A 12,774-nucleotide genomic window follows, 5' to 3' on the forward strand; every position below is an offset into this window, starting at 1 on the left:
ACTCCCTATTCTGCAGTGCTACTCCACGAAATCTGGGGCTGCCGAGGCACAAGCACTTTACGTGACTCTGTGTCGCGGCGCGCCTCGGTCCCCCATCATCCACTTTCCTGTCCCTCAACCAGTGGGATCTCCTTCTCCAAGCCTATGGCGTCGACAGGCTCCATGGGCTGTAGCTCTCTACCTCTAGACTCTACCTAGTAATTCAATTATTGCCAATCCCTCAAAAGCTAAACCTGTTCCTCTTTGATTCCTCGTCATCTTTTCTCTTTTTTACTCTTCCTACTCCTTCGCCTTTTGCGCCTCGTGATATCCGTCCATCCATCCGTCTACAAGGGACTCGCTTCGTTACTTTTGTGCTTGTGTTCCTCCGAATACCTGCATTCCACGTCCCTTTTCCCACCTCCTGCTCTCTCGCTTGAAACAGCTTCAACCATCTTCAACCACCTTCCCCGCCTCTCGAAGCGACTCGGTATCTTTCTTGTGCCACTTGTCTATTTGTCTTGACCTTCCTTGTCTTGCCTCGCTTCGCCAGACTGTAACCCTTACAATTCTCCAAAACTTCTTATTACAAAGGCAAACCGACATCGCCCGCAATGGCGCTCCAAACACAAAAAGACTACGATATCCAGAACAAGAAACTCTTCACAGTTCCTCCTCCTGGTCGTCCCTACGGCGTGCCAGTCGCTGGAACCGAAAGGCCCAACCGAACCGCCGCCTACCGGCACTGGGCAGTCGGCGATGGCCCTCTTGTCACTTCCCTCGAGCCTGGTATCAACTCGACACACGACATCTTGAACAGGAGTGCGCGCAAGTGGCCCAATTCCAAATGTCTCGGAACCCGTCATTGGAACCAGGCGACTCAGCAGTGGGAGGACAAGTACGACTGGATCACCTACGCCGATTTCGACGTCCGAAGGAAGAACTTTGGCGCTGGTCTTGTTGAGATCCACAAGGGTATTGGCTATGCGTCCGAGAAGTACGGTGTCGGTCTATGGTCGCAGAACAGAGCCGAATGGCAGATCGCTGGTAAGGCTGCCCCTACCCCTCGTGGTCACGGCGTCGCATCGTGGATCTAGGATCATACGCCTTGAACTTATACGCCTTGAACCTGCGTACAAAAAGGTAGTTTGAGGTTGCAATTGCTAACACAGGCCCTTATATAGATTTCGGCGCTGCTTCTCAATCCCTGTATTCGGTCTCGCTCTACGAAACTCTGGGTCCCGACACAACAGAGTACATCATCAACCATGCCGAGGTCGCCTGTGTCGTCTGCTCTCTTCCTCATATCCCTGTTCTTCTTAAGATGTCGCCTCGACTTCCAGGTCTGAAACTCATCGTGTCTCTTGACCCCCTTGAGCAGGGTGAGCTGGCTTCTCACACCAAAGCCTCTGTCCTCAACGAGATTGCTTCTCATCATGGGATTCAGATCTTTTCCATGGCTCAGGTTGAGGAGATTGGCGCCAAGTCTGGACGTGCGCCTCAACCTCCTACCCGCGAGGATATCTGCACCATCAACTACACCTCTGGTACTACTGGTAACCCCAAGGGTGTTATGATCACCCACGGGAACGCCGTTTCGGCTATCGCAGGTGGCCGAACCAACGGCAACGTGTGCCCCAAGGATGTTCACATGTCGTACTTGCCTCTTGCCCACATTTACGGCCGACTCATTGATCAAATTGCTGTCGCTGAGGGTGCTGCGATTGGTTTCTTCCGAGGCGATATCCTGGGTTTGGTTGACGATATGAAGATCCTCAAGCCCACTGGTTTCATCTCTGTTCCCCGACTCTTCAACCGTTTCAATTCGGCCATTCGCACCGCTACTATTGAAGCCGATGGTGTCCGTGGCGCTCTCTCCCGACGTGTTATCGATACCAAGAAAGCCAACATGCGACTACCGCCCGGTCAGGCTTCCAACACCCACTTCTTGTACGACCGAATCTGGACTCCCAAGGTCAAGGCCGCTGTGGGTATGGACAGGGTTCACAGTATGGTCAGTGGCAGCGCTCAGCTTGATCCCGATGTTCAGCAGTTCCTGCGCGCCGCCTTCGCCAACCACTTCGCCCAGGGCTTTGGCATGACCGAGACATACGCTGTTGGCTCCATCCAGGCCCGAGGCGACTTCACTACTGGAAACATTGGCGGTCCCATGTGCTGTGTGGAACTCTGCCTAGAGTCCGTTCCCGAGTTCGATTACACTGTGGATGACAAGCCCAACCCTCGTGGTGAGCTTCTCATTCGCGGTCCTGTTATTTTCCGCGAGTATTACAAGAACGATGAGGAGACCCGCAAGACTCTGGATGCCGATGGTTGGTTCCACAGCGGTGACATCTGTGAGGTGGACAAGATGGGCCGCTTCAAGATCATCGATCGCAAGAAGAACGTCCTCAAGCTCGCCCAGGGCGAGTACATCTCCCCTGAGCGTATCGAGAATGTTTACATGGGTAGCACCAGCCTCGTCAACGCGGCTTTTGTTCACGGTGACGGCACTCAATCTTCGCTGGTCGCGATTTTCGGCATCGACGTGGAGAACTTTGCCCCATTCGCTAGCAAGATCTTGCAAGAGACCATCACCCCCAACCAGGTTGCAGATCTGCGCGTTGCAGCCAACAACCCCAAGGTGAAGGCCAAGTTTCTCAAGGTTCTCGACGGTATTGGCAAGAAGCACAAATTCAACAGCTTTGAGAAGGTGCGCAATGTCCACCTCGATATTGACCCCTTCACTATCGACAACGGCATATTTACTCCTACGTAAGTTTTTCTAACCCATTTCAACGTTTTTTCCCTGCCAAAACATGTCAGCTAACATTATAACCCTCGCAGACTGAAGCTTAAGCGTCCCCAAGCAGCTAAGGCTTACCGGGAGCATATCGACCGCATGTACGAGGAGCTTGCGGCCCAGGAGCCTATTGGAAAGAACAAGCTATAAAAGATTTTGGCATTTTCAGTACGAACATGTGGATTTTTGGCGTTATAGCTGCATAGGAGGTTTTACATATATATTCAAGGAGTTGCTGAGCGGCTTGGATTGTATATTATTAGTATAGTATAATTATACTGCAAAGCAGATCACTACTTGCAATAACTGCTCGAGAAATGTCAGTGAGAAAATCTGTGTATCTTTTATAGGTTTTGGAGAGAGATGTATTCTTTTGTTTTATTTAAATTGCATTATGTAGCTGTGTCAAGCCATCGCTCTGTGCCATGCTCCTATCTGCGAATGTTTCTCAGCAATGCATAACCCAATCTCTTTTCCTATTGCAACTCAAGTGTCAGTTTCTGGATTTACATATTTCAAAACAGCAACTTGTGCTAATTGTTCTTGAAACTTAATATAGAAATACAATCTCAAGAGCCTCATGTTTATTTCTATACTGATTTTTATAATTAATAAGTGTTTTATAATATAAATAAGTTACTTATATTATTTTAAAGATATAAGATATTTAAAATAGCTAAAACTTATATTGTTACTAATACTGTAGCTCCCATCTTTAAATAGCATTCTGGATTATCTATTTTCCACCCCTTAGGCCCACTTAGCTTCTTTTTATACCTCCTAACTACCTTATCACCGCAACAACGCGAAATGGGGCAATGGGGTAAGTGATATATCCCCGTCACCTCTCTATACTACGCGTCAAACGTTATCTTGTTTGATTTACCCATTATCTATTCATGTTCTCAGGCTTGTTTCCTCATGAGTTTTGGGCTGACCTCAACGGTCTCCAGATCGTTGTTTAACCATGGCCAGGTGCCGCCAGCGCCCATTCCTTTGCTCAACACCCTCCGGAGGCCAACTGACGAACCGCCATCAAAACGCCAACGCGTTGATCAGCCCTTACCGCGTAAACGTAGCGTTAAAGACTGTCTCCGTGACCAGGTGTATCCTCTGGTCCAAAATGCAATCTCGGGCCTCAAGCGCGATGATTACCATCTTCATGCCCTCACAATTAAGGTAAATAAAAGATGTTTCCCGCTGCAACGTGCAAACGCTAATTAAAGGTTATTTAGGCAGTCACAGTACTCAGTATAAGCAAGTTCTTTCGCAGACGATGGGATGAAACATGTGGTTATCTGAGCGAGACGGATCTGGGCATTCTCAGTTCTCAGGCCCGCGATATCGTTGCACAGCTTACAGAAGGCTCAGTGAGTTATCTAATAAAACCTCTGGGCCGTTTTTTTACTAACACACCATCCAAGGAGTTCCGTGTATCCCCTACGCCCTCTTCGCCTCCCCAACCGAGGCTGCCCCGGCGAGCAACACAACAGGCCCCCGCGCAAGGCCAAGAACTTGAAGATTCAGAGACATCGGAAGAATATAGCGAGACGGAAGAATCAGATGAGTCGGAAGACTCTGACGGGTCTGAAGACTCGGAAGGTTCAGAAGAGTCAGACTTACCAGAGCTAGAAGAGGTCGGCGAGCCAGAAGGATTACCACAGTTTCAAGCGGTTAACGTGCCAGAAGTATCCCAGGAGTTAGAAGAGGCCGAAGATTCGGAAGAGCTGCCAGAGTTGGAAGAGGTGGAGGCTCTAAGGAGGTTCTCCAAGCTTATTAAAGAACCAAGGAGGCTAAGGGTACCGCATACTCCTCAAAATTGCACCGCGCCCGAGCCACCGCAAGTCCCAGAACCAGAGATCCCCGAATACATCAATCGGCAACCATACAAGTCCAGAGAGCGCCGACAACCGAACCCTCAAAACCGATTCTACCAAATCGCCAAGAAGCCTTATCTTACCGCAGAACATCGCAAAGCCATCGAGGCGGGCACAAGACTCCCAGTGGATGTGAGTACTGCTGGTATAGCGTCAGAACCAATCGTATATCATGTCGACTTTACACCCCAAGAGATCACCGAGATCACAGAAAAGCTTTGGCGACCTAGGAATGAGCGCTTAGAGCCCACTCTCGAAACCCTGATGCAATGGGTCAGACTAGGAGGCCAACCCTTACCTGCACCGAGTGGACGGTCTCTGCGTGACATGAATGCTTTTGGGGCGGATCTGTGGGAAGGACGAATGGCTGAAATCCCGCGAGTCCTGTCATTATCCGCTGAACGTGTGAGTCACCAGACCGAGAAGCGCGAGGGTCAGTTGAGAAGGGCGAGCAGGTTCTCATCCTTGCTCATGGCTCGAGAGATATCAGGAAATCAGGGGTTCCAGCGGACACGCCAATACCTGAACTTTCAGCAAGAATTTAATACACTGCGCGAAGACGATATAGAGGTGGTAGCTGAATTTACGAACTGCGCTGGAGATGTCACCACAGGCACTTGGATCTCCAACGAAAGTTTCCTGTGTGGTACGACAACCCACTCCGACACACATAACCAACAATATAACAAACCGGGAAACTTGCTTCTCTGTTCGGCAAGTCAAGGCACACTGCGTGCTTTTCCCGACCATCGAATACTGCGTCCGCGAGTCGAAAAAGGAGAGAATTCGACAGAAGCCATGCGGCAAAGCCAAGACCCTTGGCTCTACTCTTCGGTCGTCTCGTCCGACTACAATGTCGAGGATGATTTAGCCTACACCTCAAGTTTTGATAAGACGGTCAAAATTTGGAGGGTCGACCCTCAGGGGGTGCACATGGAGGTCATCGCTACATGGCAACACACTGGCAATGTTAACTTTGTCGCTGCTGCAAAGGACCGGTCTGGCCGGGTAGCGACAGCAGCAGACTCCCCAACTGATGCTGTGCGAATATATACGGTTGAAAAGGGGAATGAGGCAAACAGCACGTATCAAACCTTCTCCTGTTCAAGAACCGATGCTGAAGGGTCAGACAAGTGGGCGTACTTCCCTGCAACGATGCAATGGGGACGAGCTAAGGGCTGCCAACACTTGCTCTTGGTCGGGTACTCGCCTCGAAGCTTGACCGGGGATGATACGGAAATCCCAGAAGACAAAAGAACATCAGGAGAGATTATTTTGTGGGATGCGGAACAAGGCATGCGGATTAATGTGTTTACAGCTTCGACAGCCAACGTCTTCGAGGTTGCCTGGCACCCGACATTGCAAAGCTTTATTGCTGCAACGACACCCAATAGCTTGAGCGTCAGCGCCCATAAAGTCAAAACGCTAATTCACATCTTCCAGCGCGATAAGGAGCGTCTGGGTGGTGGCGGATATGCCCAGTACCAATCGCTTGACTGCTACGCTTCCGATATTAATGAACTCACGTTTGTTCCAAACTCACCTAGACACGCTTATGTAAGTGCTGCGTGCACTGACGGCAAGGTTTACATCTGGGATACGGCGCAGGGTGATAAGCCTATCCACACGCTCTCGCATGGAAAACCTATCGAAGAGTACTATGGAGATCGTGAGAAGGAGGATACAGGCGTCAAGTTTACGGCCTGGAACACGACTCTTGACCGTTTTTACACGGGATCCAGTGACGGTATAGTCAAGGTGTGGAATATACGTAGGTTGAGGGAGCCTTTCGTGCGAGACATCCTTACAGCACCAGGCCCTATTGCTTGGGGTGGTTTCTCCCCTGATACCTCGAAACTTGCGATAGGCGACGCCACTGGTCGCTGCTTTATCCTCTCTATAGACGATCGCGATGCGCCGGAGTCGCACTTCATGACTCTACCCGGCACTAATCGGCGACTCCGCCGTCCACAACAACTAATTCCACATCCGGAGCCGGACCCACCCGGCGCGGAACACGGAGACGATATGGACATCGACACAGAGCTCGATGATGCCACATACGCCCGCCGTACCTACCTCGACACCCAATACATTAGACTCACTAAAAACCCTGTCATCGGTGCCGTACAAGGTCCTCGATATTCTGAAACTAATCTCTTTTGCCGCGATGCCCATCTTAACCAAGACCCCGCCGCTCCTCTCCTTGCCGAGTTCGAGCGCTTCCAAAAGGCCAGCGAGGCTGATAGCATCGGTAGACGACGGCGTTCTGTACGCCGAGTCAAGATTCCTGCGCCGCCGGATGAGCGTCTCAAAGCTGTGCATGCAAAGAACAAGAAGCAGGACTTTACTCTGAAACAACTGGAGAGGGGTGAGATAGATAGTCTTGTGAAAGCTGGGGCGTTGTTAAGTATCGAGGAAGACTGGGGCTTCGTGTATGAAGATGAAGACATGACAAGCTCGGATATCAATACTGCATCGGGCAATGCTAGGCGTAATAAGAAGTATATAATATAGTCATGGTATTAAAAGCAAACACTGACGATAATCTTAATGCATTCTTCCAGCTATTCTTCTGTTACAGACCCTAATGTCATATCTATCCCTTGTAACTTAATAATAAATATATTCGCCAACTTTACCGCTATATTATTAAAACGCAGGCAGTATCTAATTGTAAAGATCCGTCTCCCTCCTCGGGGGAATTGGCTTTTGCAATCTTATGTGCATCCATACCTTTAAGTATACTTTACTTTAGATACGGTCTCTTCGCCTGGTTCCCATCAATGTGAGGTAGCCTCACCGGAAAGCGTTATTTACTTCAAGGGAATTTCTATTAAACCAGATATGGGAAGCTTTATCATTACCATAAGAGTCATGGAATAGAGAGACCTGCAGTTGTATAGGTATATTGGGGGAAGCTTTGGCTTTAGCTTGCCATGGCTGGACGTTAGGACTGATGCCCCATTGGCTTTTAGCGTCTCAATCACCAAACGAGGATACGATAAGTTTCGCGGTTATTTTTGTCTATTCAAGTTTACATCGCAGAGTGAATGATTTTCTTAGTCGATTGATCGTCTCAAAGATCATACGTCATATCCGCGACCCTTTTGACGCGTGCCATTTTACAAGCTCATGTCATTATATCAAACATTTTCGAACCAAACATTAGACAATCCATACATCAAGCTCACCACGAGCAATATTTTGAAACCAAATTTCCCAAAACGCCTTCTAATGCTTAGCGGTAACGGCCTCGCCGGTCACCTTCTCAACGTAAGCCTTGGCCCTGTAGTGGATGCGGTTAGTATCGGTACAAAAGTGAACGATGTGGGCGGCACTTACATATCGCCAAATGCAACCATGCAGACGGTCTGCCAAACTCCCAAAGAGATACGGGGGGCAATGCCACGGTAAAGACCCTTGATACCGTTGCTCTCGTAGATGTACTTGAAGGTGTTGCCAACAGTCATCTTCTTAGGACGGTTAGGGTCCTCCTTCTTGCTCTGCATCTCAACGCGGATAACCTCAATGGGCTGGTTCCAGGCGCTGAGACCACCACCAAGAGCGCTGGCAATGACCTTCTCGCCAGCGGAGAGCTTCTCATGCTCCTTCTTACCGGTGAGAGACTTCATCCAGCCCTCAGCGAGACGGCTGAGACCGAAACGACTACCCCAGTTGGTCATCTGGCGGATAGCGACGGCGTTAACACCCTTGTTGATACCACGAATACCCTCCTTGCGGTAGATCTCTCCGAAAGTCTGGAAAGTGGACTGAGGCTTGACACCGGAGGCAGCGAGCTTGTGCTTGGTGATCTCGACTGTCTTCATGCAGGTACAAAAACCCATAGTGGCATAAGCCTGAGCGACACCACCAGTGACACCGCCAAGGATACCACCACCAAACTCGGAGGCACCAGCGGCACGGGCGTAGTATTCGGCTTCGGAGGCGACGAAAAGGAGGACAGCACCCTTGGTGGAAGCTTCAATCCAAGCCCAGGGGATGAGACCTTGGTAGACTGCAGGCTGCGAGTTAGCAAAACATCGGGGATAATGAGTTGGTCTGGGAATTGCCACTTACATCCCAGAGGACCACCACGAGCCCATACGCGTCCCAAAGACTTAGCCATGCTGTCGCCTCTGTTGGCGGCCATTGTAGTCTTGACTACTTCCAACGGCTTTGGGGGCGTAAGCAAATAATCTTTTCACTGTATATTGAGTTGAACCTACCTGTCCGAGGGTGGTAACCTCGAAAAGGTTGAGACCAGCGCCCAGAAGCAAGTTGGAGAACTTGATGGGCTTCTTCTCCAGCTTCTTGTCCCCGATGGGACCTGGAAGATCGGTACGAAGGGTAGCCATGACTTTGGGAGTATCGTAAAATAAAGGGCCCTGACCAAGGGATTAGGGTGCTTCTTCGCTGAGGGGATTGAAAGTTGATGGATGGTTCGTGAGAGGTTGTGGAAGGGAAGAAAGGGGAAGAGAAGAGAAGGGGAGAGCCAGAGATAAAGCTATAGGCGTGTGCTGGGATGGAAGGCTGCGTGGGGGAGGTACGTACTGTAGATTTGATGGATGCTGAGTCAGATCCAATAAAAATAGTTGAATAGGTGGCCAGGGAAAAGTGCTGAGCTAAAAGCTGAGCAGAGCAAAATAAGCTTGGGGAGGGGGGAGAAGCCGCCTGGAGAAGTACCCGATAAACGGAAGGGAGATATGTACGAACAATGGGGATGGGATGGATTTGCGGAGGTCAATGGCCGAGGTTCAAATGGGTATGGACATGCGCATGCGCGAGAAGACCCGAATCAAGTATTGAGAATCGAGTTATTCTCAGTCAGTTTTAGGCACATTAGGTACTAAGTGTCAGTCACATATTGTTTTGCATGTGTTTCGGCTGCCGCTCCGTTGCTGATGAGGGGAAACAAATGGAAGTTATGGGCAGCACGTTTGTAAGGCCTGACAGCGTTTTTTCACCGCTGGAAATCAGCACAGCTTACATGGACCGCACTACCAGCACCTACCTAGGTACCCAGTAGGTATTCTTAAAGCAAGAGAAGTAAAGACAGTGATTACTATCAATTGCTCATATATCTGTAATGCTGACCTTTGTCTCACTTCCAACGCGGATGACGCTGCACGGAACTTTTCGCCTGCTGTGTACCATTATTCCAAGCCGACAGCTCGTAAAACCGAGATAAGATCGGTTTTGTCCTGAATCACTCATGTGAAATCGAAATCAAAATCCGGGGGTGGATGTCCTGGGGTTCAATGACCGGCAGAAAGAAGACCGACGGAAGTAGAAGAAGGAGAGCAAAAATTGCTTGTGATTATGGATATATCTAGAGTGTAACGAACATGCCTTTCCACTCTGTCCTCTAAAGACTTGCAGCTGCCATACCATGCACGCTCACTGCTTGCTGGTCTGTGGCAGCACAAGGTTCAGTCACAATGCTTACATTACAGCTGCTGGATTGAGTTGTTACCTGTAAGCGCAATTCAAGTTCAAACATCTCCTCAACAGCTTTTACACCACCAATCTTCAAAAAGCACCGAAACTATCGACGTCCAGTCTCACCTTGGAAGCATGCAGTTCCAACAAAGAATCCCATCCAGCCTCACCCGAGTCTTTCTAGCTCCTCATTCGATAAAATCAGCCACCCCCCGAAGATCGCAACTCTCACCTCCATTTCTATTCAAGTCTCTCCCCTGTGGCGCCAAATAAGAGGAGCTCTCAACGCCCCTCCTCCACTCAACTGTTGAGAGCTCGCGTCCCTGTCTACATGGCTGCATGGGGATTTTGTCGGCGTAATCTCTCACCGAGAGTCTATCTACGTAACAAGGCCTACCTATGCGTAAACGACTCACTTCTCATATTTTATGATACACGGCTTTTTTTCGTTGCTTAACAAAACAGAGTTTATGCTCGGATATTCAATAAGGAGCAAGGATATCCTGACAGTGAGTTGTATGCTCTATCCAGAGGCTGAGACAGGTGCAGTGCAATTTTTCCGTGGGGGTCAACAAACCCATTCAAAAAGACTTTCCATAGAACGAAACCATCGCAATTCGACCCAGGAAAGGAAGGCTGGCCACCAGCGATAGCGACTGGACCAATTAACCAACGGTTGTAAGATTCTCAACTGAAACACGCAACACACAGACAATGATTTCATAGAGCAAATAGATATTACAGATTAACTGTCAAATCATTTCATTTCAATCGGCGCTCCAGCGACGACTTGCTCATTACTAAACTAAAACAGTCCCATTGTGTTGTACAAATGCCGTTGACTCGGCAATCCATTCTGTCCATTTCTTAAACAGAACCCTCCCATCACCTGCTTTTCTCCTTTTGCTTTTAAATCCTTTACAGCTTCTTAACAAGCTCAGCCCACTTGTCAGTGGAGAAGGACTTGGGTCGCTCGATGGGGGCACCGAGAGCGCGGTCAATGATGAGCTGGGGAAGGACACCAATGGCACGGGAGACACCGAAGAGGACGGTGTAGTAGTTAGCCTCAGTGAGACCGTAGTACTGGAGGAGGACACCGGAGTGGGCGTCAACGTTAGGGTAGGGGTTCTTGGTCTTGCCGTGCTCAGTGAGGACACCGGGGGCGATCTTGTAGACCTGAGAGACGAGCTTGAACATGGGGTCGTTGGGCATCTTCTCTTGGGCAAAAGTGCGCTGAGCCATGTAACGAGGGTCAGTCTTTCGGAGAACGGCGTGGCCGTAACCGGGGACGACACGGCCGGCGTTGAGGGTGGACCAGAGGTAGTCAGTGATGGCCTTGTCGCTAAGGTCATCGCCAACGGACTTCTTGAACTCGGTGAGCCAGTTGAGGACCTCCTGGTTAGCAAGACCGTGGAGGGGACCAGCAAGACCGTTGAGACCAGCGGCGAGAGAGAGGAAGGGGGAGCTGAGAGCAGAGCCGACAAGGTGAGTGGTGTGGGCAGAGACGTTGCCACCCTCGTGGTCGGTGTGGATGGTCAGGTAAAGACGCATAAGCTCAACGAAGTCGGCGTTGTCGGCGAAGCCAAGCTGGTTGGCGAAGTTGAAGGAGTAATCCTTGTCCTTCTGGATGGCAGCGACCTTTCCGCCCTTGAAGACGTTCTGGTAGATGCGAGAAGCGATGTTGGGGAGCTTAGCAATGAGGTCCATAGAGTCCTCAAAGGTGTATCCCCAGTACTCCTTCTTGTTGATACCCTTGGCGTAGGCCTTGGCGAAGCTGGAGGTGTGCTCGAGAGCAGTAACGGCCAGGGAGAACTGAGCCATGGGGTGGAGGTCGGTAGGGCAGTGGTCGATGAGCTCCTCGACGAACTTGGGGAGATCGGAGCGGGCAGCCCACTCAGCGGAGAGGTCGCGGACCTGCTGCTCAGTAGGGACCTCACCAGTCAGGAGAAGCCAGAAGAGACCTGTGCAGTTCGTGTTAGTATTGATGGCGTACACATCTATGATCGAATTTTACTTACCCTCAGGAAGGGGCTCCTTGCCACCGGGGGCCTTGGGGAGAAGCTCCTGGCACTCGGGGATGGTCTTGCCACGGAATCGGATACCCTCCTCAGAGTCGAGGACGGAACCCTCCCAAACAAGGGCCTTGATGCCACGGGCACCACCGTAAACCTGGTCAAGAGTGACCTTGTCAACGACCTTGGAACCATGCTCCCTGCGAGGACGTTAGCTAAAGAGCTCAATCGACTGTAGGTTTACCCTCGATTCGCAAAGTAGACATGAGGCTCGGGGTGGATCCAAGCTTCGGCCAACAATGAACCGAGGGAGAGAATGCGACTGACTTTCGGAGGGCCTTGACCTGCTCAATCTTCTCGGGCAGGAGTTCGGCGAATCGCTCCTTCAAGGTCTATGAGGTTGACAATTGTTAGCATGTTGTTCTTGTATCATGTCCTAGCTGTCCTTTGTGTTCGCCAATTGATCATGACGTTTATGGGTAGCAGGATTTTTGGGACTCGACTTTATCCGAGGTTAGACAAAACATACTTGGGTCTTGGCGGAGTAGCATCGAATGGCGTTGAAGGCAGAGCCATTGACGGGAGAGGAGCGGAGGGAAGCCCGGAGGGCAGCGTTGCTGAGACGAGCGACTGAAGCCATTGTGAAGGGAGGATAGATATGCAA

General features: G+C 50.2%; 4 protein-coding genes across 4 annotated transcripts; 2 read left to right on the forward strand and 2 right to left on the reverse strand.

Annotated features, from left to right (window-relative positions):
• Positions 1 to 283: 283 nt before the first annotated feature.
• FGSG_01419 (uncharacterized protein) lies at positions 284 to 3,209 on the forward strand. Its single transcript, XM_011318919.1, has 3 exons — positions 284 to 1,026; positions 1,164 to 2,751; positions 2,824 to 3,209. The coding sequence occupies exons 1-3, from the start codon at positions 594 to 596 to the stop codon at positions 2,927 to 2,929; spliced, it is 2,127 nt and encodes a 708-aa protein (XP_011317221.1). The 5' UTR covers positions 284 to 593; the 3' UTR covers positions 2,930 to 3,209.
• A 388-nt stretch (positions 3,210 to 3,597) lies between these two features.
• Positions 3,598 to 7,173, forward strand: FGSG_01420 (uncharacterized protein; the record flags this gene model as incomplete). The annotated part of the gene is made up of 4 exons (XM_011318920.1): positions 3,598 to 3,602; positions 3,733 to 3,958; positions 4,015 to 4,149; positions 4,204 to 7,173. The coding sequence occupies 4 exons, from the start codon at positions 3,598 to 3,600 to the stop codon at positions 7,171 to 7,173; spliced, it is 3,336 nt and encodes a 1,111-aa protein (XP_011317222.1).
• A 518-nt stretch (positions 7,174 to 7,691) lies between these two features.
• Positions 7,692 to 9,230, reverse strand: FGSG_01421 (DNA replication protein YHM2). The gene is made up of 5 exons (XM_011318921.1): positions 9,211 to 9,230; positions 8,886 to 9,044; positions 8,737 to 8,833; positions 8,002 to 8,674; positions 7,692 to 7,945 (listed from the first exon to the last, which is right to left on the reverse strand). The coding sequence occupies exons 2-5, from the start codon at positions 9,012 to 9,014 to the stop codon at positions 7,891 to 7,893; spliced, it is 954 nt and encodes a 317-aa protein (XP_011317223.1). The 5' UTR covers positions 9,015 to 9,044; positions 9,211 to 9,230; the 3' UTR covers positions 7,692 to 7,890.
• Positions 9,231 to 10,816: 1,586 nt separating this feature from the next.
• FGSG_01422 (citrate synthase) lies at positions 10,817 to 12,750 on the reverse strand (the record flags this gene model as incomplete). The annotated part of the gene is made up of 4 exons (XM_011318922.1): positions 10,817 to 12,059; positions 12,117 to 12,310; positions 12,438 to 12,502; positions 12,640 to 12,750. The coding sequence occupies 4 exons, from the start codon at positions 12,748 to 12,750 to the stop codon at positions 11,017 to 11,019; spliced, it is 1,413 nt and encodes a 470-aa protein (XP_011317224.1). The 3' UTR covers positions 10,817 to 11,016.
• Between the last annotated feature and the right edge of the window lie 24 nt (positions 12,751 to 12,774).

The sequence above is a fragment of the Fusarium graminearum genome, chromosome 1 (genome assembly GCF_000240135.3).
Source record: "Fusarium graminearum PH-1 chromosome 1, whole genome shotgun sequence".
NCBI lineage: Eukaryota > Fungi > Ascomycota > Sordariomycetes > Hypocreales > Nectriaceae > Fusarium > Fusarium graminearum.

Coding starts and splice junctions, on each gene's coding strand:
- FGSG_01419 (XM_011318919.1), top strand. CDS start 594: ATGGCGCTCCAAACACAAAAAGACTACGATATCCAGAACAAGAAACTC. Junction 1,027..1,163: donor AGCCGAATGGCAGATCGCTG/GTAAGGCTGCCC, acceptor GCCCTTATATAG/ATTTCGGCGCTGCTTCTCAA. Junction 2,752..2,823: donor AACGGCATATTTACTCCTAC/GTAAGTTTTTCT, acceptor TAACCCTCGCAG/ACTGAAGCTTAAGCGTCCCC.
- FGSG_01421 (XM_011318921.1), bottom strand. CDS start 9,014: ATGGCTACCCTTCGTACCGATCTTCCAGGTCCCATCGGGGACAAGAAG. Junction 8,675..8,736: donor TCGTGGTGGTCCTCTGGGAT/GTAAGTGGCAAT, acceptor CGCAGCCTGCAG/TCTACCAAGGTCTCATCCCC. Junction 7,946..8,001: donor ATGGTTGCATTTGGCGATAT/GTAAGTGCCGCC, acceptor CATCCACTACAG/GGCCAAGGCTTACGTTGAGA.